Source organism: Gymnodraco acuticeps, unplaced genomic scaffold (assembly GCF_902827175.1).
Source record: "Gymnodraco acuticeps unplaced genomic scaffold, fGymAcu1.1, whole genome shotgun sequence".
In the NCBI taxonomy this organism is placed as follows: domain Eukaryota; kingdom Metazoa; phylum Chordata; class Actinopteri; order Perciformes; family Bathydraconidae; genus Gymnodraco; species Gymnodraco acuticeps.
In genome coordinates, this window is record NW_022992126.1 from 3902412 (window position 1) to 3930127 (window position 27716).

Below are 27716 nucleotides of genomic sequence, written 5' to 3' on the forward strand. Positions count from 1 at the left end.
GCTGCACTGTACAATCGCTGGAGGACTGGGCTGTCACTCAAAAACTGAGTAGCCAATGGGGACGCACCCCTGAAAGTCCCGCCCACCTGGGACGTTTGTGTCAAAATCGAAAACAAAAAATGAGGGAGCGCAAACGAGAAGAGCTACAGCGAGAGCAAAAGTCTTATAATTGAGAAAGAAGCAAAGAGAACTGCAAACAAAAATATATGTTAAAACAAAGAAAAAATACTTATAGTTTATTTGCAACTTATAGTTTTATTTTTGAAATGTAATTGATTTTGCTTGACTCAGTTTATTTTCTCTTAAACTCTTAGTTTTGCTTGATTCTGAGAAAGTGTTGCTTTATCTTTATGAAACAAAACTAATCCCATATCCCGGAGTATAAACATATCAAGTCAATGCATTTGCTATTATATTCCTGTATCATTGTTTTCGTATATGTAAACCACTTTGTCACATTAGTTTTGAATAATGCTACTTAAATATACATGGTTGCATGTTAGAAGAGTCAGGACAGCTATGTTTGTTTTAGTTTCAGTGATAATGTAGATTCATTGAAGACAGGCCCTGAGGAGCACACACACACACAAAGTGGTGTTGCATTTCTAGGCACAAAGTTGTATTGTCCGTCAAATTTGCACAGCATGTTTCATTAATATGTTACCTAACTGACCTGTTTAAATGTTTGCTATGGCTCCAAAAAAGGGGGTAAGAGTTTAAAGGTATAGAAGTCGACTTTGGATTGACCAAAAAATCCACGTGCCCCACAGTAAACTGGTATTAATCAAGTTCATCATTTCCAACATTCAGATTTCTGTGTGCCTTAAAAATCTGGGTTTGACTGATGGTCTTTACCACTTTTCCTACTCCACGTTATTGCTGCCCACATGACAAAACGTTTTGAGATTGAAATATAGACTCTGGCTTATGATATTAAGTGTGTGTGCTGAGAGGCTTCACCAAAGTTGTATTCCACTATGATACCACAGTTTGATTATTAAACAGTCTTTGCAACAGCACATGAAATGCTTGGCCTTTTAATTATCTTTTTGTATTTTCTTTTATATTTTTCTTTTCTCTTTACTAATTATATGTAAAGTTGTGAATTAAGTTGTCATTATTTTGTTATGATCTGTTTGTGCAATAATGTTAAATTAGCTGACTCGCCTGTTTTGAGCAGGTTGTTTTTGAAAGTCACCTGAATTGTGGGTCTAACATGTTTACAATGTTAACCTGATTGATTGTCTTGACTTAGCTCAAATATTGGTAACAATTTGTAGATCCTAAATCAAATCTTAATATTGTGAAGTACTTACTCAAAAAAGTAACAATCTTAATAAATAAATGACTGAAATGTATAAAAGACAGAAGAAAACTACTATCATACTTCATATTCTTTCATCATCATTTTATTGACATCTCTTTAGATGGCCTCTTCATCGTGTATGCATGGCATGACATTTCTGAGGATGTTAGTTTTCTTTTAATCCAGCTACGCTGCTTCTTTTTGTGTTGAGAATATTCTGAAGATCTGCATCACTGTTCATAATACTTTCCAATGTTTTGGAAACTTCAGAGCCCATGTCATTCATGGAATTGATTAGATGTGTGGTCGCTGCTTCTATGGAGGGAGAGTCATCTGGGCAAAAACCTGTGAGGAAGACAATTTAGAATGTATTACATGTATTCCAGGGAAGAGATAATGTCATGGTTTATTAACCATGGATAAAAGGAGACAAAAAATTGATTGACTTGTGTGTGTCACTGTCCATGCTGTGCTGTCTCATATTTAAGTCATTTTAAAATAGTAAGTTTGTGTGAAATAATGAGATCTAATATAAATGTAACTGTAGCTGCTGTTTGTTTCCCTGTTTGTTTTAGTTAATTTGACAACATGTATTTGAATACTGGCTGTACTTTGTTATGTTTGTGCATAGTTACACCACTTGTGAAATATTGCTGCAGCGGCTTTACAAATAAAGGCTCCGGTTCGTATGACTATTGAAAAGTACAGGTGTAATGATCACAGATACAATATAAACTAAGAAACAAAGCATATGCACAACCGCAGAGTACACACTGTTGAATAAAGACAAATGGCTTCAAAGCCAGATAACATGTGTGACAGTTCATACCGGTCTCTTGGTCCAGGATGGTGGGTGATGGTAAGTTCAAACACTCTGCCTGCCTCATAAACTCTTTCAGCTCATCAGCAGTCACAGTATTCCTCCTGCCTGAGAGACAGAACTGTATGTAAAGGAGCGCACAGTACTACTCAGGGTCAGTTGACTAAATGTCATTTACAATAACATCAATTTGTTATGATTAAAACACAGATATACATTTTGATAACTCTTTTTGGTAAGGTCACATTAATTGTAATGAATTCTTGCTTAACTTAATTCACACGCGAAAAATACATTAATTAATTCATGTAGTATTTCAAGAAATATAATGAACGTTCAAGAATTACAAGTATTGGTATCTCATGCATTAGTCAATGCAGGCGGGCCAGTCACAGCAGTGCACATATACAGTATGTATTCTGTTGAACTCCAAGTGTAATCTGGATTAACTAAGCATTGCTTTTTAATAACTTTATCATGCCTCTGGCCCTTTAAGTGGTTACATGGTCAGTACTTAAATTCCATAGTTAATGGTGGTGAGTTAAACAATTGTCCCTACCTAAAAATATCTGTATAATGATTTTGAAAGTAAAACATTTATTTTTCAGTGTGTCTTGAATCATACTCAGAAGCTGGAGTGCTCTGTATGTTTGTCCTCCAATAGTGAACTTCGAGGAGGCAATGAGACAGTCAGGGTATCCAGTCCTCAGACTGACAACAGAACGAGGGAAAGGTTGTGCTGGGGATACATAAGAAACACATCAATAAATACACAAAGTGATGTGGCAATGTTGGACACAAAGTCCAAATGTGTTTGTGCAGGTTCAGTCAAAACATTTAATACTACTCACCCAAAGGGAGAGTGCTGTTCACCAAGATCATCTGAGTTGTGAAAGTGTAGCAGCGGCCAAGTCTTTCAATAAACAGACATTTGAAATTACACACTGAATGTTTAGTCTCTTTATTTGGCTCCAAAATGATCTTAAATAAAATTAGGCTTTAAGTTACATTTGTTGACATCACATTGATGGCATCACTCTCATTAGCAGCAGTGATGTCCAGCCTCACGCTCGCCATGAACAAATTGGTCAGCAATTTGGCTGAAGGGACGTCTGTGCCTTCTGCAATGGCCGTCCATTTTCCCAGCAACTAAAACAGACAGTTTGTCCCATAAGATGAGAAATAGTTACATTAAAGCACTAATTAAAAAAAAGCTGTAACATAAAGAAAGTGATAGAGTGTCTAGAAATTGTCTTACCTGCTCTCTTCCATTGACTTCAATCGGATGGATGAGAGTCTCACAGCTGCTCACGGGAGCTGACTGTCCAGCAGACAGAAGACTGAGCACAGCCACAGCAACATGGACACATTTCATCATGTCTAACCAAATCTATCAAACAAAGATCCTGGTCGTAGCTTGAGGCTGTTTGTGTCTGCTTCAAGCTGAAACCTTTATAAATACAGTCTAATACACATCTGAGTTGACAAATATGACATGTGGGGTACCTCAAGGCTCCATCTTGGGGCCTCTTCTCTTTAACATCTACATGCTACCACTGGCTCAGATAATGAAGAACAACAAAATAAGTTACCATAGCTATGCAGATGACACACACATTTACGTAACAATTTCACCACGAGACTATGCTCCAATTCAAACACTGAGTAAGTGCATTGAACAAATCAATGACTGGATGTGTCAGAACTTTCTCCAATTAAACAAAGATAAAACTGAGGTAATGGTTTTTGGAGCCAAGGCAGAATGTATAAAAGTTAGCGCTGAGCTTCAGTCTGCAATGTTCAAAACAACAGATAAAGCCAGAAATCTAGGTGTAGTCATGAGGACTCTGACCTGAGTTTCAACAGTCACATTAAAACAGTTACTAAATCAGCCTACTATCACCTAAAAAATATATCTAGGATTAAAAGACTAATGTCACAGCAGGATTTGGAAAAACTTGTCCATGCTTTTATCTTCAGTAGACTCGACTACTGCAATGGTGTCTTCACAGGTCTCACTAAAAAATCTATTAGAAAGCTGCAGCTGATTCAGAACGCCGCTGCTCGAGTCCTCACTAACACTAAGAAAGTGGATCACATCACTCCTGTTCTGAAGTCTTTACACTGGCTTCCTGTGTGTCAAAGAATAGATTTCAAAATACTGCTGCTGGTTTATAACGCTTTGAATGGTTGAGGCCCAAAATACATTTCTGACCTCCTGCTAAATTATGAACCATCCAGATCTCTCAGGTCTTCAGGGACTGGTCAGCTTTCTGTCCCCAGAGTCAGAACTAAACATGGTAAAGCAGCGTTCAGTTATTATGCTCCAAATATCTGGAACAAACTCCCAGAAACCTGCAGGTCCGCTGCAACTCTGACTACTTTTAAATCCAGGCTGAAGACTTTTCTTTTTGCCGCTGCTTTTAATTGAACTATTCATATCTTAGACTGCACTGTAATTTGTATCCATGTATTTTGTCTTTTAATGTTTATTTTATTAACTTTTCTTTTTAATGACTGATTTTAAATGCCATTTTCTTAATGTCTTTCATTTTTTGTAAAGCACTTTGAATTGCCTTGTGTTGAAAAGTGCTATATAAATAAACTTGCCTTGCCTATGGTTTAGACGCCCATTCCAGGTGGAGTCAGGAGTTGTTTACACGTGTTGCAATCTGGTGGAGAGATGGATGAGGTGAAATATGTCTGTTGGGCATCCAAACATTTGATAAGTTAGGGTTAATGGAATATGCCCTGTGCTTACTCTAACAAAGACAAATAATTACTGAAACTAGAAATAGCAGCAGTGTATTTCCTTTGTGTTCCTCAAAGGGTCATATAAACTGGTGTGTGTGTGTTGTTGGCAGTGTTTAATGTTGTTTTGCTGGTAATGCATTCACTCACCATGTTTAAAGAGCTAAATAGTCACAGTATGTAACTCTTTCATCTAATTTGAGTTGAGTTGTTGTTATCCATCAGCAGTTAGCTTCAGTTTGACATTAGGAGCTGGAGTGACCCCTACTGGCACAGTCCCATAGCAGATCTGTGACTGAGTAAAAAATGCCATTTTCTATCTAGAGCCGAATGTTTGTTTTTTATTTTGAGGAGTCTACATGTCTACAACGTGAATGACTGAGTTTTACTTTCTATTGGGACTTAATGTTAATATTTCACTTGGAAAAAAAGTTGACCTTTAATCTAAACTACTTGAAGTCGCAGTTTCATTGTTACCGTACACAATCATTTAATCAATATCTCTGGCCTAACTCTGATTAACTGATTTTTAAATAATGCAATTCCATTTGATTTGTTTTTCATGCAGAACTTACTGTACTTTAAAGAAAATGAATAAAATATTCACGACTACTTTCAAGTAGAATATTAAGTGTGATAGTTTTCTTATTGTGTCGTATTGTTAGTGTTGCTGTCAAACAAATAAGAAGAAAGCAGGGCAGTTCCTCCATCTTACTTTATTCAATTCTTATGAAATACTTGTCTATATCAGGAAAGAAAATATATACTTTCTCATACAAAGCTAATTCAAAATCAGTTCACAAACGCATCAAAAAAAGCATCCAGGAGTTTTGCAACCCGATGTCCAATCTTTGCCTCTAATAAGGAGTTGAGGGCGCTGATCCCCTCTGAGGGCGCAATGTTGTCTGGGCAGATTTCTGTGTAGATAAACATCAAGTCACAAAACAAACAACTATGGCATTATGCAGGCACTGTGTGGAGATAAAAAGTTACAATTCTCACCGTAATCTGTGTCTATCATTATGGGCGACGGCATCTCTAGACATTCTGCTTGTGCCTTAAACATCTCCACAAAATCAGGTGAGACACTCTGTCTCTTGCCTGCAAATAAAGAACATTTCATTAGAAAACAAGTCAGCTGCTTTACCGTGTCCAATAAGAGTCACTCTAGTGTTTCAGGACATGATAAGTGAGATTCTTACTAAAAAGCATGAGACTGGTGAAAGTGTCTCTGCCAGAGCTAACTTCTTCATATACAACCAGACAGTCGGAGCAGTCAGTCGGCAGGTAGACCTCATTCAGGTAGAAAGGTTGTTCTGGAGAGAAAGAAACCACACACCCACAAACGGACACATACATTAAAAGGTAATGTGCATGTTTGAATGAAGGTTTTTACTTTAAATAATATCTCTGAAACTTTATGGCTCTTCTTCACTCACCAATTACCATCGTGCTGTTTTCAAAGGTCACATTGAATACTAAGCTGCAACATTTTCCATATCTGCAAAAAAGGAAAATAAAGGCTGAATCATAACAACATATTATGACGGAGACTTTAGTAAGTTACTCTACTACCCTAATGAAGGCTATCCATGACATGTATAACAACTTATTAAGCTGATAATATGTACATGTTGTGTAACAGCTGCCCTCAAGTGACCAAAAACTTTGAAAAAGCCAAAAACATCAACCCAAGAGTTACCGTAAATCAAACTTGACTGTGATGTGTTATAGACCATGAACACCTTTGTTACTCTCCAAACATAATATAATTAAAATGCTAAACAGACATGTTACAAAAAAAACTGAAGGTCTGCAAACTGACAATGAAGCACGTTTGAGTGTCTATTACTTGAACATTGTCAATACTACCATGTGGCAAAAGCAAAACTACGTCAATAACAAGAATGTATCTTTATAAACCCCTGAGGGAAGCCTATAGGTTGGAGAGGACTAACTTCTCAAAAGACACTTCAGCCGTGTGGGGATTTACATTCTTTGAGTCTGAATGATGTTGAGGATGTTGCTCTGAGAGGTTGCAGTGATGTCCAGCCAGACACTGGACAACAGACGACCCAGAGAGCGACTTCCAGGGAGGTCCGAACTCCCCCCGACGTACAGCCACTTTCCCATAATCTAAAGAAAACGAAAGATGCACAAGACATGTCGTGAATAGTCAGCATTTAGAGACGGGACTTTTTAAGGGCTCAAGGGAGAGATATCTTTGTTTGATATATTGTGTGAAATATAACTTTAGATAAACATTTGGAGATCCCACAATGCTCTTGAAACTATTGAACAAAATGATGCAATATTTATGTTTGGAAAAGCTTTGTATCACAAGTCCACATTCAAGGTCGGGTCGGAAACATTTCCTAAAAATGTACAAATCCTTTTCTGAAAAGAACATTCATAGAGTAATAACATGGAAATTAGAAACAGTGTTTACATAATTACAAAGTGACTTTTAGTCATTGAGCAGCAGGTCAGCTGATAATGCAAAAATTTAAGATTTTAGAACAGACCAGCATAACATACAGATCCTAGTTTTCTTCAAAGGACACTTCTGTTTTCTTTTACTTTGTACCCTATTGCATGATTCTTTCCAGGACACTTCCTATGAATGTATTGGGAAACTGAGGATATTGAGGATATAGATTGTGGTTGAACAGTTTTAAAGTGAACAATCTTTGACACCAAATTAGTGTATCTTTTTTTGTGATGTAGTTACAGAATTTAAATTGATTTTGTTTCTCACAAAATGGCATAAAAAGACAAGATAAGAGATAAGATAGAACTTTATTGATCCCAATTTGGGACATTTTTGAAAAAGAAACACAGGTAAGTTATGCTTCCAGTTTTCCATCACTAAAAACATATTACCGTTCAAACATGAAGTCAGAGGTTGTTAAGCTATGAGAATGTGGATCATGTGTATCGTTGTCTAATATTATCTGATGAAACCTATAAGCAAAGTAGAAGTGCACTTACATTTTCATTGCTGATAGTTATGGGTTTCAGCAGACTCTCACAGCTGCTCAGAGGAGCAGAGTCTCCCAGAGAGAGAAGACTCAGCAGGACAGCGACAGAAACACACTTCATCCTCAACATGGCTCGTTTGTTCTTGATCTAAAGTTTTCCTTTTGCGCCTCGTCTTACACTCTCAGCTCTGCTCTCTTTATAGTCTCCCCCCTGGATGTATCTCCACTTCTTGTGAACTGATGTAAGCAAACAGCCCAGGGGACAGTGGGAGAGGAGACTTTTGACCTGTTATAGAATTTAAATCCCATCACATAACAGCAAGCAGAGGCTCAAAGAGTAAATCCAAACTTGTTTTAAGCTGTTCCTCGCACCTCCAGGGTTCATGTTATTCATTTAAAAAAAAAAAAAGCCGGTTCATATTAGATAAAGAGCAAAAAGTAGCAATACCAGCAGTATTTCCTCACATTTTATATTTAATGTAACAATATTTATTCTGTGTTGAGATTAAGAGCCATTTTTGTTTAAGTTTTCAGTCGCCCACTGCTCCTGCACAGGCTTTGGTTACTTTTGATTCACTTTTGTTCTCTCTCTGCTCAGTGGTTCCTGATCTCCACTAACCGTTAATATAAAGGAAGGCTGGAAGAGACGCAGCTGTCTCTCCGACACACTTGATTGAAAAGACATAAAAAACAAATCATTGTAATACTATGAGCTGTAGCTAAGAGAAATAGAGGGGTCGTGAGTCCAGATCCCCCCAGTAAATGCTTTAGCTTCAATATTTTTAAATCAAACATTAATTTGTAGTTTACTTGAACTTTGTCCTCACCGCCTGGTAACCCGGCTGTGCTTTGATCCCAACAGAGAACTGTGAGCGTTTAAGAATGTGTTGAAATGGCACAAAATACACAGTAAACTGCTTTAATGTGAACATTTACAGAAGAATCGGTACCACTTTACAATAAGACTACCCTTATAAAAGGGTTTACGAATAGTTTCAAATGTTTTGTTAATTAGGTTGTGAACACTTTATAAATCATTAATAAGCTTTTATAAGACATGAGATAAACAGGGCAACTGTGACCGATTGCTTGCCAAATGAGCCCACATGTATCTGTACTGCTAAGTCTTATATTGGCTACTTAGCTTACTTCATCTTCTTCATCAGCCAGCATCCTTGGTATCTGTTGTTCAAGTTGATTCTCGCTAAGTAGCCAATATAAGGCTTAGTCATCTTGCCAAATAGTGAGCCTGTGTTGATGTATGAAAACTATTTTAGAACTGGTTCTTAATGATTAATAAAGTGTTTACAACCTAATTATAAACCCTTAATGAATCCTTTATAAGGGTAGTCTTATTGTAAAGTGGTACCGAAGAATCTTTAACGTGTGGAAAACATACTTTCCTTTCCTTAATTAAATCACTTTTATAGCAGCTGGTTTCTGATTTGACACATTTGAAGCTAAATTCGAAAAATATATATAATAGTATGTTAAAGATCTTTTGCAGACATTTTTTATTACATATGAAAATAGCCTGCTTTGAGTATTTAGTAAATGACATCTACTCTTTTCTAATCTTACATAATTGCAACCCAATTTATTTGTGAATATTCACACTTGGAAAAAAGTGTCTTTTACAGCTCGTCTTCCTTACAGTTACAGTTGTATATAAATCACTACTGGAACAATTTGAATTGGGTTTATTGAACTTAAAAAAAAAGTCACAAAACAGCATCTTATCAAAAGTTTTTTTTAATTGAACTTAACAAAGTGACAGCTCTCTATAGAGGTCTTCATACGGGACAAAAACAAACAAACAAACAGAGAAAAGAAAGAAGAGCTAAATCTGATGGTCGTCCTGACGATACACGGAGGTCTCTGAGCATGACCTATCAGTCATAGCAGTGCTCCGAGGGGGATGGAGACACATTGATGCCGTATTGGGTGGGCTGGTGATGGAAAGACGGATGTAAAAAGGACGACCATGCTTCCTTCACCACCTCTCCGCTCCATCCATTCTCTGCCTGAAGTGATGGTGAGGTGACCGACAGCAGGAAGCGGGGGAATTGAGATTGATGGAGAGGGAAGTGACAGGACGCATCAATCACCACTCCCTGGTTTTGTTGGTCTGTGCTCATCCTCTCCTTTTTCCTCTTGGTGGGAAGACGCAACCGGAGAGACGGGACAGGAGACAGACAGACGGAGGGAGAGAGGGAGACGGGAGGAGGAGGGGATCACTACTCCATGCCCGGCTGGTTCTCTTGGTCTGCGGTGATCTCCTCGCCGGCGTCTTTGCCCTCCTTGCTCCTCTTGCTCTTCTTGTGTTTGTGCCTCCGGTGGCTGTCGCCCTCCTCGCTGTCGTGCCTCCTCCTGCTACTGCTGCTAATCCAAGGAGAAGGACCGAAGGGTGGAAAAGGGCAGAGGAGGTGAGGGAGGGTAGAGGAAACAGATCAGAGGGAGAGTAAAGGGCAGGGAGGGAAGACAATAGGGAGAGAGAGAGATAAAAGGTTAGGCATGAGCGAGGGATACATTGAGACAAGAAGATCAATGAGGGAAGGAAAGAAAAGGCGAAGTGAAATGGAGACGGACAAAAAGGGACACAGGTGGCGTTAGGTAAATAACAAAAGGTCTAACCCAGGGCTGCAATGTTATCGCCAACAGGATCAAGATTAAAATGTTTTCTCTTTCATATCGATTTTAACCGAACACGGCTTTCATTTCCATGTTTCCTACTAGTGTGCAAATATTTGCATACTTCAAGAATGTAGTTCTTTTTCCTGTCAGACGGCTCCCCGGAAGGGAAATACAAATGTCTCAATGGCAGCAGAGGTTTCCATGAGCGGAGTGCACATTTTAAACGTCAATAACGCAGCTGATAATGTACATTTCATTGTGGGGAGCCAGGATTGAGATAGAAAATATAACTTGAGAGAACCACAATTGACCATTTGCTAAACACAAATTCCTTTTAGAATTTTTTTTGCAAGAATGGGTTTTTTATTTATTTTGGAGGTTGACAAAAGCAGTCAAAAAGTGACCGAATACAAATGAGAAGCCTGCCGTTGTAGGCTAGGCGTACAAGTCGCCGGCATATGAAAGATCTAGGATAATATAAGGAGGGAATAGATATGACACTTAGTGGCTACACACATGGTGTCATGTCCAAAGAAATAAGAAACATCATGGTTGTTACAGTTGCAAAACTATGATTTGACAACCACTATTTTATTTTCTAAGAGAGGCGGTTTGTGTATTTACGCACCTGCGAGAGGACTTGTGGCGCCCCTCCTCTTTCTCTCGGTGCCGCCTCTCTCTGTGGCGCCCCTCCTCTTTCTCTCGGCTCGAGCGCTCACGATGTCGCTCTCCTGCATAACCGCGCTCCTGGTACTCACGGTAACGATACCGCTCCTCTTCGCTATGGACATAGAAAGAACAAGAGCTTTCACTTTACTGTGTTGTGTTTGCATACATACAAAACATTCCCATTCTCTGACTCAAATATGCTTTTTGATGTTGCAGTTAATGAACAAATTAACTGTTCTGTGATCAGATAGCATAAATGAATCAAAGCTATAAAAAATATAGTCCGATGATACATTTTTTGATACCTAAACTCCGGATATCTGCCATTACCGAATACCACTCTGATATCAGTGATCTCTTTTTACTTATTTTAAAATCTATACATCTCACAGTGTGATGAAACTAACACTTTCTCCACAATTCAGGCCATCCGTCACTATAGTAGATGTTACAAAATATACATACAAGAAAAGAGCATGTCCAAGGTTCAAATAAGCAGATATTAAGGCGACACGATAAACTCAATTTCTTTCATTTCTGATTCAAATAGCTAGACCTGTAGAGATAAATCTGTGTTTGTTTTCCCCTGTCCCTCTCACCTGGTGTAGCCCATAGCTGACGGGCTGTGCTCCCTCTCTCTCTCCCGCTCATGTGTCCTCTCTCGGGGCCGCTCTCTCTCCTTCTCTCTCTTGTCTTCTCGACGGGGATAGTAGTCCCAGGGCTTGGAGTTGTCCATCATGGGGGGCCAAGGAGGAGGCACATTTCCAGCCATGGGTGGAGGGTACGCACCTGAAAAGGTAAAGAGGAGGGGAGCCGAAGTCTTGGTTATTACTTCAAACGTTCCCTGGAAATGAGACTGAAATCTAGTCGGCAATCACAGACGGATAACACTCTAAAGCTTCCTACCTTGAGGGAACGGGTAGGGAGGGACAGAGCGTCCGTCATAACCTCCAGAGTGACTGTGGAGACAGAGGAGAGCCATCATGTTACAGAGTGTGTGTGTGTGTGTGTGTGTGTGTGTGTGTGTGTGTGTGCTCTTGTCCTTTGATCATAGCCCTATTTTTGTTGTGACACAGGATGAAGTCAAAAGCATGTCGTTGGTATTTTGGTGGAGAATGTGTCTCGGAGGCTGCACAGACAACATGCGTCTCAGAGCAGCGCCCGTTTCCTGCCACTGTGGAGATTTCTGTATACCGTCATCCTATAAAACTAAATATTTATAGGATGACAGGATAATACCTAAAACATAATTAAAAATGTATAATAAAACAATGTCCAACCAGTGTGTAGTTTAAACCTGCATTTAAAATCATGTTTATTGTGGTTGGGTCATTCTGCATTCATGAAAACCTTCATACGAGTGATTCCTAAACAACCCGTTTGCGCCGCAGCTCCTTTTTACTGTATCATTTAATAAATCATTACATTCATGCAGCAGGACAAACATGTTCTTAATCTGCAGCCTCTGTTTGGAGAAGAGCCGAGTTATTTCCAATGTGCGTGTGTTGGTGTGTACTTGTGTGTTACCTGTCCAGAGTGGGGATGATTGTAGGAGGGGGCCCACTGGGGGGAGGAGGAAAACCAGGAGGAGGGACATTAATGGGCAACCCTAGGAGGGAGGAAGAAGGAGAGAATAAACACTCAAATAAATAATAAAAAAGCAAATATAGTGTAAGGTGAGATGTGTGCTTGAAATAAATAAAAACACCAAAAGACTAGCTGATAAAAACTTACTGGGTGGGGGGATGAGTGGGGGTGCAGAGTTGACGTTTGGTGGTGGAGGGAGGAATGGAGGAGGAGGTATGTTGGGTGGAAGGCCCCCGGGGGGGAAGAACGGGGGGATCTTAGCCGGCTGAGTCGGCTCAGAGTCTGTACTTTCAGAGATCACCTGCAAACAGCAGACCGGATGTCAACACTCACTCACAGCGCAGATCCTTTCAACTGTAGTTTATTCACCACAAAAATACAATTATAAAGAACATTTGTTTTTAATGAGTGTCTGCGGTGCCTCTGTGTACCTGGATATTGTTGCCTTCCAGGTTGTGTCTACGTCGGCCTTCAACCCTGCTGATGGTGGCCGTTCCTCCACCAATCACATCTATCGTACCACTCGTCTTCCTGCGAAAAGAATATGTGAACATAAAAATCAATGCACTGAGCCCACACCCTGTCGACTTCAACACAAAATATATATTATAAACGTAATCAGGTATGACCATTAAGTAAAGATCAAATTGAAACTCATTCAAGTCATCTTAAGCCTTTCTACAGATGACAACTATTGACCGACACTGAAAACAAATCATTTGTTTTCTAAAAGAGCTTTGGCTGATATACATAATGAGTAAGGGCATATTACAGTTTAATAATGAATTTTCAGGGCTTTCTGGTTTACAAAATCTGTAATAGTGACACTGTTTCCAAATACCCGTAAATCTTCTCGAGCAGTTTCTGTGTCACTTACCAATAATATATACACCGCTACCACTATATGTGCAACGACCCAACAGCCACGATATATTGTTGGCTGATTAACTAGTCCAGCTTTAAAGAAAATCAAATGTAGATGTACTTTTTATGGTCAGTGATTGTACTTCTGGCTTTTACAGCTCTTTAAAAAATCTCCTTTAGTGCCTGAAACAATGGAGTCTCTAAAGATACATTTAAACACCCAATAAAATGGTGACCTATGGATCTTAAAACCCTTTATGTTGCACCAGTGTGTGTCTCCAATGGGAACTTATTGCCCTCTAAAGGAGAAGCATCTCATTAAAAAGCTATTGAAGAGTTTCATCTCTTACCAAATAAATGAAGACCCTTTTGGTAAGGCAGCAACTTTATGTCTCACCCCGACAAAATCACTTACTAATGTGGAGCAAGTAAGTCTCATACTAACCGTCATCAAAACAACCTGTGGATTGATCTTAAACGATGATTTTCTTGTGTCTCTTTAAGCTTTAACTTAAACGTGACCTTTCATGCTATATTTGAACAATATATTGTAGGGCCATACCTATATAAATAATTTTTTTTTTTCAAAATACCAAACAGATCCTGCATTTTAGCCATGCCTCATTTCACTCTATTTGCTCTTTCCAGCGCTGTTTTTGCAGAGGGCTGATTCTGTGAGCTGCAGCTGACCACGCCCCCCTGCAGGAGAGGGGAGCGTGCTCTGAGATCAGCTGCTAGGCTGCAGCGAGGAGAAGAGGGGGACAAAAAGAGATCTCCGTCCTCCGTGTTTTATTGTTATATATGATTATATAGAGTCATTATTCATTTGTTTTAAAGGTCCCATGTCATGGCCATTTCCACTGATCATAATTCCATTGTTGAGGTCTACTAGAATAGATTTATATTGTGCCATTTTCCAAACTCACATTGGTTTCTCATACAGCATCTCTGTAAACTACGTGTATTCACTGAATTTCACTCTCTGCCTTTAACGGCTCGTTGTGGCGAAGTCACGCCCATTTACTTCCGGTCCATGGGACCTTATTTCGGAAAAATTATGCATTGAAGTCAATGGAGAGAGAAAACTTATCTTTCGATCCCGTTTGAATTGTGCCATGAATTACACATGTTTGTCAATCCTAAAAAATCATTCCCATGTAAAAAAAGTCACAGTTTGTCGTAAAACTGTTGAAATATAAGAGTATGAAAAATACGCAACTAGAAAGACTACAAATCCCAGAGTCGCGTAAGTGATGTCATAACTGTTTTCCTCCACTAAGAGATAGCTAAGATCAGCGCCATATAGATAGAATATATCTATATGGCGCTGGCTAAGATAAGATAACTTTAACAAGATGCCTGTGTGCTTAGTACCAGGTTGTTATCATACCAGCAATGGGTCTTGCTCGTTCTTTCGCTTCCCGTCTGATGAAAGGACCAGGAGTGGCTGGATCAAGTTAGCTACCACGTTAGTTAGCATTACAGCCTTGTCATTTTTATTAGCCTTAACATGAAGTAACCCAACATGTTAAACAGTAAGAGTAGTAGTCATATTTCGTGTACTGTCACACCGGTGTGATCATTCTATAATACACAATTTAAGCCCGGGGGAGAAATGCTAATGCTACATTAGCATCTGCGATCTTTTCTACTTCACGCTATCTGCACAAATGGTTGACATTAAACATTGAAAAGACCAGGCAGTTCAGAGAGAATCAAAGGAAGGCAGCTCTGCATGACATTCTTCTGGACGTGTTTCATTGTGGTGGTAGTGAGGGTAGTCAATCCTTTTGTTGACAAGACAGTTGTGACGGCCATCTTGGTGACGTGTGTTGTTCTGCTAGACCGGAGATGTAGTTCATTCAGCGTTTCACAAACAAACATGTGTTACTTCACAGTTTTACGACACATTTGAAAAAAATTTGACTTGCAAAATTATCTTTTAAATTGACAAACATCATATGTGTAATTCGTGGCACAATTCAAACGGGATCAAAAGATAATCTTTCTCTCTCCATTGACTTCAATACATCATTTTTCCGAAATAAGGTCCCATGGAGCTCCACCGGAAGGGGAGGGACTTCGCCACTCTATAGCTCCAGCCCCCACCCTCCCTGTGAGCACAGAGTGCTCTGATTGGTCGGGACGTTTTGAATCGCGCTGAGCTCCGTGGAGGTGTTGTTTCCTTGTTTAGTGATACACAGCCAAACTCATCCTGAGCACACACACAGGCCCTTTCTCATTTAATCAAATACCCCTCCTCGACTCCTCCGGTAGTGACCCGGAAATGAATTTCAGCGCGCCATGTTGAAGGACATCTCATTTCTCTAAATCAGAGGTGCCCAGTACGTCGACCGCGGTCGACCGGTGGCAATGCTGGTAGATCGAGTCATTCATAAAAAACAAAAATCCAGCTCCGTTAAAATAGACAAAACAGGTTTTGATCCCTCCTCCCTTGGCCTCCCTGCCACTTAATTCAGGAGTTTACTTGATTGACAGAAAAAGCGACCTATCGCTTTCCAGTCTGTTAACCCAGAATGCAAAGCGATACAAAATCAGTCAAGTGCCGGGAAAACTCAAATTAAGTTAAAGAGACAAACAACAAAATGAGTAAGGGACCGAGCAAAAAGCTAAAGACATACCACAATTGTGCAAGTCAGCGTATGTCCTGCCTTTGCTAAAAGGAGGGGAGGCCACCTTATTAAATAACTATAGGCCAATCTCTAAGTTGTCAGTTCTGGCTAAGGTTCTTGAACGCTTAGTGAGTGAACAGGTAAAGGTGTTTTTATGTACAACTGACATCCTGTCTAAACATCGGTCAGGCTTCAGAAAACAACACAGCACCATCACTGCCATAATGAAAGTGGTGAATGATGTGGCGAGTATTTTAGATAATAAGCAGAGTTGTGCAGCTCTATTTATTGACCTTTCAAAAGCGTTTGACACCGTCGATCATCACATTTTAAAGCAGAGGCTAGCCAGTATAGGCATGTCCAGCCATGCAGTGGGGTGGTTTGTGAACTACCTCTCTGAAAGGTCCCAATGTGTTCACTTTGATGGGCTGTCTTCTGAGTGGTTGAACATTGCTAATGGTGTTCCCCAAGGTTCTGTTTTAGGTCCACTTTTATTCTCCATCTACATCAACAGTTTAGGTGAAAATGTGGATGAAGCTACTTTACATTTGTATGCGGATGATACCGTGATGTATTGTGCAGGTCCCTCCATTAAGGAGGCTGGTGTTAAATTACAGGCTGTTTTTAACATTATTCAGACTCAGCTCTCTGAACTAAAGCTTCTTTTAAATGTTGAGAAAACCAAAGTAATGCTCTTTTCTAAAGCTAAAAAGACACCAGAGCCTGTTTTAGATATTGTAACTACGCAAGGAATAAAACTTGAAGTGGTTACCTGTTACAAATACCTTGGCATCTGGCTTGATGATTGTCTCACTTTTAAACTTCATGTCAATAACCTGCTTAAAAAGCTGAGGGTTAGGCTAGGTTTCTTCTACAGGAACAAGTCCTGTTTCTCGCTTGAGGCCAGGAAAAGGCTAGTCACTGTGACCTTTTTACCTGTGCTGGACTATGGTGATTTGATGTATATGAATGCACCTGCCAATTGCCTGGTCAAGTTAGATGCTGCGTATCACAGTGCACTGAGATTTGTGACAAACTGTAAAGCATTAACCCATCACTGTACCCTGTATGCAAGGGCTGGTTTACTTTCACTAACTGTACGGAGGCTCAGTCACTGGTACATTTTTATATACAAAGCCATGTTAGGGAAACTTCCATCTTATATCTGCTCCCTGATCTCACGGGAAATTGTAAGTGGCTACTGCCTGAGATCGAATGCTGTGGTTTTATTAAATGTGCCAACTGCTAGGACGGTCTTAGGGAAGACAGCTTTTAGATGCGCAGCTCCTCTGTCTTGGAATAGTCTGCAAATGAAATGGAAACTGAACAATCTGGTGCCACTAAATGTTTTTAAAGCTCGGTTGGATGCTAGTCAATCGGAAGCTATTGGTACCTGTTTATGTGGATAATTATGTAAATGATGCTGTATGTCCTTTTGTTGTTCTATTTATGTTTTTATGTTTCTTGTGGAACTACTTGAGCAGGTCTCCCTTGAAAAAGAGATCAATGATCTCAATGGGATTTATCTGTCTAAATAAAGGTTTGAAATGAAATGAACTTCCACCCAGAATGGGAGGAAGAATATTTTTTGGTTTATTTGTCTTATTTGTAAAGCAAGCGTCGCTTTGCCAAAGAAAGGTAACGTGGAGAGGCATTATCAGAGTGTTCACAAGGCATATGACAGCGACTTCCCTCCGAGTAGCGAGTTGAGAAAGGTCATGTATTATTGCTACACAAACATTATCTCGCCAACTCGTTTCTAACATGCAAAAAGACAAACAAATGCGTCTATGGTCGGTGTATTTTCGACCTTTCCAATCGAGACGAGATCTCTCCCCCGTCTGTGTGCGAGGGGGCGGGGCAGTTTACACACACTCAGCTGCAAATGCAGCAACACACGGCGGGGATGGCGGAGAGAAGCGCTCCAAGGTGTGGTTAAATGTTACCCGTCTTGAGGTGGACAATGCTCGTTACCAAAAGTGCAATAAGTGTTTAGTATGTAAGGGCGGTAACACGAGCAATGTGTCTAAACATTTAGCAAAAGTGCTCCACATTCAGACGGAGGAATGCACCGGGTTCGACTGTCTTTCTAGTAGCTCTGTAGCCCCCCCATCCACGAGTAACGTTTCCACGTCAGGTGTTATGTATGCTAGCAGCAACACACGGAATTAACTCAATTATATAAACATGGGTTAATGATTAGAGGTAACTGAGTTATTTATTTTGTTAAAGTTTCAGCTATTCTGTTTACAGTTCTGTCATCAGATTATTTAATACGTTTTGTTAAAACACTTTTGTTTCTTTTGATGTGAAATATTATTTATTTAATTTAAATAAAAGCAATGTTAGTTTTGTAAACAATTTGTCAAGTTAATTTAATAATATATGTATTTTTGAATCAAGTATTCATCTTTATTGTCTTGTTAGTTTCCACATGCCTAAAACAACCTCAAGCTAAATCTAAAAGTTGATGGCTAAATAAGGGCGTTTGAGAAATTGTGCAAGGCATACAGTAATAGTCCGAATAGTCGATTAATCGTTTCATTAATCAATAGATTAATCGATTATCAAATGAGTCGTTTGTTGCAGCCCTATTGTAGTTATCCCATGTATAAATAAAATGTGTTATTCAGCAACCCTTGCAATTTCGGATTTTATTTTTGGTTGGTAGACCTCGGTGAGCTGGTCATTTCAAAAGTAGCTCACCAGCCAAAGAAGTGTGGGCACCCCTGCTCTAAATGCACTTCGAGGACCGAGGATCGAGCATCGAGGAGGCGCTCTGGAGGAGCTATAACCGAGGATACACTGATGGGTCCTTCACGGCTCCTTCGTGGATGCATTTCCGGGAACAGAGATGTTTCAAAGAGTCGTGACGCACGGCCGGACTTATCTCAGCCAATGACAGCTCTGCATGCATCCCCTGGATATTATTTTATGAACTGCTCTCATCGGATGTGATGTTTACAGTGAGAACAGCTGTGAGGTCCGTGCAGAAAGCAGAGCAGTGTGTATAATATATATCACTCAGTATAACAGGCCTACTCTCTTTATTTGCTTTAGTTTAGTAGATATCTACAAACAAAGAGTCGATATTTTTCTAAAACCATTTAGTGCTTCACATAATAAAATACACAACGGCTGTTAGGCTGTGTGTGTGTGGTACAGTGTGTGCGTAGATGCAGCGGACAGACAGGTCTCAGTTGGTTTGGTGTCCTCTGCTTACTTTCAAAACTTTTGGCCCGTAATTTATTGTCCTCATTGTAGCGACCAGTGTGGGGGGGGGATATATCCAGTCTCTGATAGTGTTACGTTGTTATGAGAGTGCTCTGTTTGATTCTAAAATTGTATATATTTATATAAATATATACATATATGTGTGTGTGTGTCCGCATCTGTAGCCGGTTATTGTCTCATTATACCGCACTGTGAATGAATCAAAGTAAATATATTTAGTCGTCATGAACACATCTGTCCATCAGACAGAGGGCTGCTGTGCCTCCTGTCATCATTAATGGACGTCTCTTTAAAATGACCGCTCAGAGGAGAGGAGTTCTCATTTCTCTAACCGCCTGCTGCTTCCCCTCCTCTCTCCTCGGCTCGCATCTCCTGTGGGCGGGACTAAGTCTTGAGGATAGGAGTCGAGGAGGGGAGTTAGAGAAATGAGAAAGGGCCAAAGTCACAGCCGAAGTAAAAACAATAAGTGTGGCTTGATATTGAGTAAGAAAAAGGTTGATAAACGCTGTGAGAATGCCTCTGCAGAGAGAATTTCACCCCGATCCCAACTGTCTGTTATCAGCCTGCAGCCAGGGAGGAGAAATCAACAGCGCTGCCTGCACCGAGTGTGTGAGGAAGTCTGTGGATTGGTCAATTTGGACCATTCAGCGGGGGCTTAACGTAACGGCTCCACGGATTGGTCCATTTGGTTCCGGGTACCGCATGACCGTATCGCGTCATAGCTCTGGGCGCGGCTACTGGCCATTCCTACGTCACAATACCCAGGAAGTAAACAATGGACAATGACCAATGACTTATCTTCAACGAGGCGTTTTGGGGAGGTATTTTCTGTGTTAAGAGTTTTACTCGCTACAGGGTGTACTTTGAGGGTTTTGACTCTGCACACCGTTTACATGCATAAAAACCTTCATAACACACAAGGGGACGGGTAATAACCGGAAAAGCATGACATGGGACCTTTAAAGCTCAATAAATAACAAAGAAGACCTTTGACCGGCACTTTTCAAATTTTGTCCGGAAGATTTTAACTTTAACGGACATGTTGACCGGCGGAAAAAAAATCGAACTGAAACTCTGCCGCACGGTCCCCTCGTCCCTTGGAAGAGGCGGAGAGGTGGGTGTTTGTCATCTGCTGGTGGACTAACCGGAGAGAATTATGGCGAGGGAGGGATTGCAATGAATAACAGCAGCAGGAGCAAACGCTTGCCTCTGGGAGGGAGAAAAAGAGCCACAGCGGAGAATAAACAGAAGGGCAACCATGCGCGAGAAGTAGGGGTGTAACGGTTCACAGAAGTCACGGATCGGTACGGTTCGGTACAACAAGAAAAAGCTAAAAAAAAGTCCCAAATGCATTATTCCAGGTTTGTTGTTATTTATGTTTGAACAGTAGTGCAAGTTTCAGTTTAAAAATAAAGAACTCTTTTTTGAATAATTAACTGTATTAAACAGTTAAAAACCAACCATACAGTACACTCAGATGGCCATATTATCTATAATGGCTGATGTCAAACAAAAAGGTTTCATCAAGCTGTAAAGCTAAAAAGAATGTCTTGAAAATATGACATCATAAATAATAACAAAGTGTTTCAAGAGCGCAAAGTCGTTGAAAAACATATGCCAAAAGCTTCGTTATTTATTTTGGTCTCTCTGCTCTCATGTCTATTGGCTTCTTAAAAACAGCGGGGATCAGCTGTTGAACTGCTGTTGTCTTTTGCCAGGCTCCGGTGATTCGCAAATCTGAGTGATGCCTTCTGATATGATTTAGCATGTTTGGCGTGTGTTTCTATTAGCATACCGCACCACTGTAGAACAACGGCGACACACCGTCCTCGTCCGATCCACCACTCGCGCACTTCATCGTTATTGTAGTCCACAGGGAACCCGAAATGTTCCCACACAGCTGATTTAAAAGAAGCAGGTGGGTTCTAGCTCCTGTGTGTTATCTGAAATCGCCATACTAACTTTTCTTCTTATTGTATTGTTCGTTTTGTTGTTGTGTTTCTTCTTGTTCTTAAATTTGTTGTTTAAGGGCGGCTGGCAAACAGCTTTTAGGCGCAATACCGCCCCCTGGATTATAAATGGTGTAGTGGATACTGCCCTGAATGACAGACTTTTTCCCCACTCGTAAAAAAAAGACGTATTCGTCGTGTGACTGCGTGTGCCGAACCGTGACGTCCGAACCGTGACGGTACGGGACGAATACGGATACCGTTAGACCCCTAGCGAGAAGTCTTCTTCGCTGCTTTTGTGGCAGACTACAGCGCCACTTACAGGCCTGGCATATGTACTACAGCGTCTCCAGCGCTTTCGAGAGGCAATGGCCAGTGGTGGCCCAACCCCACATTCCCCTGATAGGTGGAGAGTTGGCCATATAGGCGGAGAACCACTTCTGTGACGTAGAAAATAATTCAAATCTGGATCAGTCTGTATCAGATCCGTTTTTAGAGATTTGGGTATGGAGGAAAAGAGAGCGGGTTGTGTTTTCTGACACTTGGTGAGTTCCCTGGAACACCGGGGACACATATTCATGTATAAAAGACGTACAAAAGTGCATTTTGCATAATAGGTCACCTTTAAGTTCACTTTCTAAGTTATGAATCATGCACCACTCCCACCACAAAAAAAAAGAAAGAATTCCCGGGGCCTTTGAAGTAGCACCGGGAGTTTTTCTGTGTTCATGAGGGGAGAAGAAAAACCCTTTAACATCAACACATTTAACATCAGATCCATGCCAACTTACGTATAATAGGACATGTCCTGAGGAGGAGGCGGGCCGGGCCACTGAGGGGGAGAGATCCTACCATTTTGAAACAAAGAATGTGTTATAGGAGGTGAGAAACACAAATGGTCAGAAACACAATGTACAGGGGAGACCTGTTGAGGGGTCGCTGTGGCTCAGAAATAGAACAGGTCGGCTTTTATCATCCCTCATAAATGAGAAAATACATCTCAAGAGATTCGTCCTAATGAATACATTTTAAACAAGGTTGGCGGTTTGACCCCCAGCTTCTCCTGTCTGCATGTCAAGACACCCCAAGTTGTTCCCTCTGCCAATGGTGAATAATGAGGGGGAACGTTGTAGAGCACTTTTTCTGGTATTGTACAAAATGGCTTTATAAAAAGGCCGTTTTTTTTAGCATGGCATATCTTCAGGTGTGATTTATGGGTCATGTTGACTTAAAAAAGCTTAACACAAAAAATGGCCCCCTCTTCTTAGTCCTTATTTCCTTCCAGTGAGGCACTTGATAGAGCAAGTTTCTAAACCTCAACCCAGCATACGTCAAGTCTTCATTACTTTTTTTCTATCTCAAAACATTTTCAACTCGTTATTAAATGAAACAGGCATAGGGGAAAACACTACATTTCTTATTTTCACTTCTACTTTCTAAATGTCTGTGCACATCACTCCAGGTGCCTCAATAAGTGAAGATAAAGCAGAAGTTTTACCTGGTGACCTGACTGATAACGGGCTTGTACATGTTGAGAGGAGATGTGAAGTCTGGTTTGGAGGTGTGAACAGGCAAAACGCATATGTCCTTGTCATTGCCTGTCCTGCCTTGCTGAACCTAAGAAAGAGGCAAAATAAAGCTTGTTAATATAATGCATTCTTCTGAGCTTTAAAACACATATTTTCATAAAAAAGAGTTCCAGGTTAAACCAGGCATAAAACTGCTCTGATTCCAACTAACTGATGAGATAGAGGGTACTATGACTACAACAGCTGCTGAAATGTAGAGTGTTGATGGATGAAAAGGCCAGAGTAAACGCTAGTCTCTCACGGTGATCTTGCTCGCCACAGAGCTGACGGTAGAGACCTCCAGGCCCATGCGCAGCCTCTTCTGTTTTTCACAGTAAGCCTTCCATGTGTCTTCATTGAAGCCGTAGTTAAAGTAGTCTGACAGATCCGCTCCTACACACACAAACACATAGAGATAGGCTGTAAATATTTGGCATGACATAATGACAAATGCCAGTAATAATACATTTTAAAAAGGTGCCTTTAATGTCACGCAAGGACACCTTACATCAGACAAAACCATCAGGAAAAAAATGACATAAGCAACAGTAATAAACCATACATTGAATAAACAATAACACATTAAATATGCATTAGATCAAGATTCATTATGTAAGAAATACAATGCAGTTAAAGTTATTTAAAGTTTTAAGAGTTGTGTTGAATCCTTTACTATGCATATCTTTGTAAACAAATATCCTGAAAATAGCTGTGCCAAAGGAACTCATGTTTCCTGGGTTGATTTTTGCTACAAACACTGACCTGGCTTCCTCCAGGGTTTCTCTTCAAAGGTCTCCATGTCTGCCTCCAGCACTGGAGCCCCGTTTATGTTTCCAGGTCCGTCCAGATCCACTCCTTTCATCTTGGAGGCTACAGAAAAGAAACAACATAACTTGTTAACTGTACAAACTTTATCATACTCTATTTATATATAGCTATGATGTCTGTTTCTCTGTGTTTTCAGAAAACAGGATTTACTTCAACAACCCCTTCACATTACCTTGTCCATAAGGTCTGGAGCCCGACGTCTTTATGTTGAGATTGACAGGGGGAGCTCCGTAAGTTCTGGGAGGTAAAGAAATAATATCACAAGGTCTGCTCTTAATTAGCGGTAATTACCACTATATTCATTATCATTTACAAGTAAAGAATAACAGTGAACTCTGTGGTGAATGAACTTCTTGGTCTCTGTTCAAGGTCAATGCCAGGATAAGTTACTTCAAGTTGAATTATTTTAAGTAGTAACAAGCACAAAATACATAAAAATGAAAGACCATATTAAAATCTTAATCACTGCCCTTAATTTTGGCAAATATTTGCAAAACACCACACTTTCAATAAAACCTACGTGTACTGTGGTGCTCCAGTTTTAATGACTCCAATAGTGATGCGGACATCATCGTCGTCATCATCACTGTCACTGTCACTATCAACATCCTCGGTTACGCCTTCACCTTCACCCTCGCCCTCCCCTGTTGCCTGCAAGAGAAGGAAAATACAAAAATGAGGCATGCGCTTTTCACAGAAGAACAGAAAACAACTGTGAGAGGAAGGGAAACTTAAAAAAACAAGAAAATAAGGACAAGTGCCGTAGCACACACTGTGAAAGAGTGCATGCACGTTCCTACCTCAGAGGCCACTCCATTCCCTGTAGCGTGTTCAGCAGCGTCCTCTGTGGAGGTATCAGCAGGTGCACTGTGGATGGAATAAAGAATGAAACATCAAAAGTATTTGAATTACAAAAAGCACATAACAAAATATTCTAATGTCTTCAAAGAATGGTATTAATGGAAAATAAAACCTTATTTTAAAAGATTGTAGATTTCAAAAACTGTGGGGAAATGGGCTTTTATAAATGTTCAACAAATGCTTTAATAGAAGCATAAGCGGCAAATAAAAAGAATGATGTTGAATGTCAACACTTACACGGGCCACTTCTAGATTGAAGTTAGGCAGCAACTTCTTTTCAAACTGGGTTTTTATACTCTCATATTTAGCGCTTAAATTAAAGTATAACACTACGGTTTTCACAAATGACAAACCTTTATACATTTGTTTTAATTTCTTCAGTTGTTGAACAAATACAAATAATGTACATTTTTTTATCAAACTGAAAAATATTTAATTTAGGGACTATAACGGCAGTGTGTGAGAGAGGTATAATGGGAAGTGGATTTATGAGTATTTATGGTTCATTTGACATGTGCTGCTGGGGAAAGCAACTCCTCCTCTAGATGTAAACAGGTGTCACTGTCTCGAGAGTTTTTAAATCACTTATACAAATCTAAATGTGTTTTTATGCATCATGACTTGTGTTAAATACCTGACAGCAGCATTCAGTTTGGCTTCCTCGTCCTCGTCCTCACACTCATCTAACAGATGAAAAACACAAAGTTATAACAACCATAGCAGCAGAGGCCATTCATTAGCTTCCTATGTTTGCCTACTCCCAAAACAAAACTACATAGGGATTATTTTCCATATTTACGGTTGAATAATAGCATTATGTAAAAGAGACACATTTAACCACTTTTCTCCACAGCACTTTGCTCCAGTCAAACGGCTGCAAAAGGCCGGGAATTGCAAACAGGCGCTGCTAGCTTAGCTTCCATGCTAACTCTCTAATCTTCTTATAGCAGTGCTGTTGATTAGCAGTGGATTTAAACAGAACTACACACAATGATTCATATCTCTTTTGGTCAAAATGAGTTATGTTTGTGGGAAGCATGAGTGTTTTTTGTACCTCCATATAGCCATTCTTCCTCCTCATCTCCACCGCTGGCATCAGTGGTGCCTGTTTTGTCCGCTTCCTCCGCAGACATGTTCGGAAAACACGGAGCTACCCCAGCAGCAGCAGCGGCCGAAACACAATATTAACCCAAGCTTCTAAATGCAGAAATACAGCCTCAATGTTATCCCTTCAGCGGGGGAAACGCGCTATTGTACACAAAATGATGCCTTCAACAGATTCATCTCCAATGTCTGCGAGTGAGTGTGAACCCGGAAGAGGTTGTTGGTGTCCCGCTAGGTGAAGGAGTCTCTGCAGAAAACACAGCGCCCCCCGCGGGCTGAGGGAGGTCCCGCTGTATCCAGGGGCAACCAATGCATGAACAACAACTAGTGGCGGTTCTAATCTAGACCGATTTTACTTGGGGGAGCCAAGCTGGGGGCAGTTATTTTATGAGGGACACATTCAATGTTGAACACATTTTAAACATAAATATCTAAAATAACATAATTGGTGTTTGTTTTAGTAACAGCATTTGTGTCACTGACTTGGTTTCAATGTTATTGATTTATGAAGTGCAGAGTTACAGGGGCACTTGGCACTGTTGACCCATCAGAATCAAGTATTCAACTTAGCGTTGTAATGAAAAATCAGTGAGGTGATGGAGCCAGTTGAACTGGTTGTGGAGGGCTTTGTTAGTGAGGCGAAAGATTTTTTAAATGAAAATGTTGACGGACAGCGAGCATGTGGGGGTTATGGAAGACAGGGGCGATGTGGTCATGGTAGATTGTGGGATGGATCAGGATTTAGCAGCAGAGAAAGGGAGTGATGGACACTGTAATAAACAAATGTGTTTTTTTAGTGGAAAACTGCAGTTCTGGTAATCTGATTGATGTGGTGTTCTAAGTATTCTGTGTGTTTTGAGTGCACCCACAAAGATTTATAAATGCATTATCATTTCCCTTATAATGCACTTTAGATGTGGTCTACATTGGAAGTTTTCAAAAAAAATTAAAACCTGGATGGTGGTACATCAGGTCTATTAATGCAAACAATTTCTAAAGAATAAATAAAATAATTTGTCAGAAACTGAATCACTGTTTTTGTGTTCCTAAAAAAAACATTCCGCATTGGTTTTGAAAATAATGTAACTCTAATAACATCAATTATGCTTTACAAAGGCAAAGAGTTAGAGATGTTCGGCTGAGTGAAAGGGTTTTATCGCTGGACTGCCAAGGAAAATGAACAAGGCACTCTTCCCTTCAGTGGTCAGCATTAAGACTGTGGTTGTTGGATTTACTGAGCAGGAACAAGGTGTAATAATCTATATACTGCAATATGTAACATTAGCAGTGCAGCCAGGGCAGGGCATAACTGGAAAAAAGAAAACATCCTCAATATATAACATACTGCAATGAGTTGACAGTGAGTCTTGTCATTAACCCAAACAGGACCTGTAAGAGCAGTTGTTTCTGTTGACCATAGCGGGACCCCTTCCATGTATCAGCTTAGTAGGTCTTTGAGCCAATCCATTTAATGCCTTATGAGTGATTCTCTATTTATTTTCTATTTAAAGAAATACTTACTTTTTCCACAGTTTTTGCACAAAGCCACACATTCTTCCTGTTCAACATGAGATTTAAATGTATTTGTCTTTTTACTCAAAGTCATACTGCATCCTTTTATACATTTATGAAGTCAAGCAGCTGCTGCAGGCTCATCATCTGCAAACTGATTGCTTCTGTGGTTCTGTTTGTACAAGAAGTTGCCCCCATTAATGCAAAGAGGATTGTTAATGCATTTATGGCCTTTGACCATTTAAATGGAAGCCACTTTAGCTTTTTCAGCAAATGGCAAAACAGTCTATGGATTCTCCCCCTCTGTATTTTCTCAACTGCTTCAGCATTTCTCACTTCTTAACAGTGGTGATCATAAAGAGATGTGGACAACATTCACACTTAGAAGAATCTGAAATTAAATCAATGCAAGCAC

General features: G+C 40.1%; 2 protein-coding genes across 3 annotated transcripts; both read right to left on the reverse strand.

Annotated features, from left to right (window-relative positions):
* Window positions 1–5574: 5574 nt before the first annotated feature.
* LOC117538010 lies at window positions 5575–8616 on the reverse strand. Its single transcript, XM_034203491.1, has 6 exons — window positions 7869–8616; window positions 6871–7013; window positions 6317–6378; window positions 6080–6193; window positions 5880–5978; window positions 5575–5794 (listed from the first exon to the last, which is right to left on the reverse strand). Exons 1-6 carry the CDS (start codon window positions 7986–7988, stop codon window positions 5670–5672), a joined length of 663 nt encoding a protein of 220 aa, XP_034059382.1. The 5' UTR covers window positions 7989–8616; the 3' UTR covers window positions 5575–5669.
* Window positions 8617–9594: 978 nt separating this feature from the next.
* On the reverse strand, window positions 9595–26025 carry fip1l1b (FIP1 like 1b (S. cerevisiae)). Of its 2 annotated transcripts, none has more exons than XM_034203509.1 (16): window positions 25740–26025; window positions 25320–25368; window positions 24625–24691; window positions 24345–24475; window positions 23997–24061; window positions 23759–23866; window positions 23259–23389; window positions 22927–23045; window positions 22220–22276; window positions 13180–13279; window positions 12896–13049; window positions 12689–12770; window positions 12068–12120; window positions 11761–11950; window positions 11121–11273; window positions 9595–10237 (listed from the first exon to the last, which is right to left on the reverse strand). In XM_034203509.1, the coding sequence occupies exons 1-16, from the start codon at window positions 25816–25818 to the stop codon at window positions 10096–10098; spliced, it is 1680 nt and encodes a 559-aa protein (XP_034059400.1). In that variant the 5' UTR covers window positions 25819–26025; the 3' UTR covers window positions 9595–10095. The 2 variants fall into 2 exon arrangements, with proteins under 2 accessions (XP_034059400.1, XP_034059399.1); XM_034203508.1 differs by having other exon boundaries at window positions 23997–24091.
* Between the last annotated feature and the right edge of the window lie 1691 nt (window positions 26026–27716).

Excerpts from the sequence above, each read along its gene's own strand:
- LOC117538010 (XM_034203491.1), bottom strand. The coding sequence starts at position 7,988 with ATGTTGAGGATGAAGTGTGTTTCTGTCGCTGTCCTGCTGAGTCTTCTC. Across the intron at positions 7,014-7,868 it reads TAACTATCAGCAATGAAAAT|ATTATGGGAAAGTGGCTGTA; the intron begins GTAAGTGCACTT and ends CGTTTTCTTTAG. Across the intron at positions 6,379-6,870 it reads ATCATTCAGACTCAAAGAAT|ATATGGAAAATGTTGCAGCT; the intron begins GTAAATCCCCAC and ends CCTTTTTTGCAG.
- fip1l1b (XM_034203508.1), bottom strand. The coding sequence starts at position 25,818 with ATGTCTGCGGAGGAAGCGGACAAAACAGGCACCACTGATGCCAGCGGT. Across the intron at positions 13,280-22,219 it reads CAGGACATGTCCTATTATAC|GAAGACGAGTGGTACGATAG; the intron begins GTAAGTTGGCAT and ends TTCTTTTCGCAG. Across the intron at positions 11,274-11,760 it reads TCAGCTATGGGCTACACCAG|CGAAGAGGAGCGGTATCGTT; the intron begins GTGAGAGGGACA and ends CTATGTCCATAG.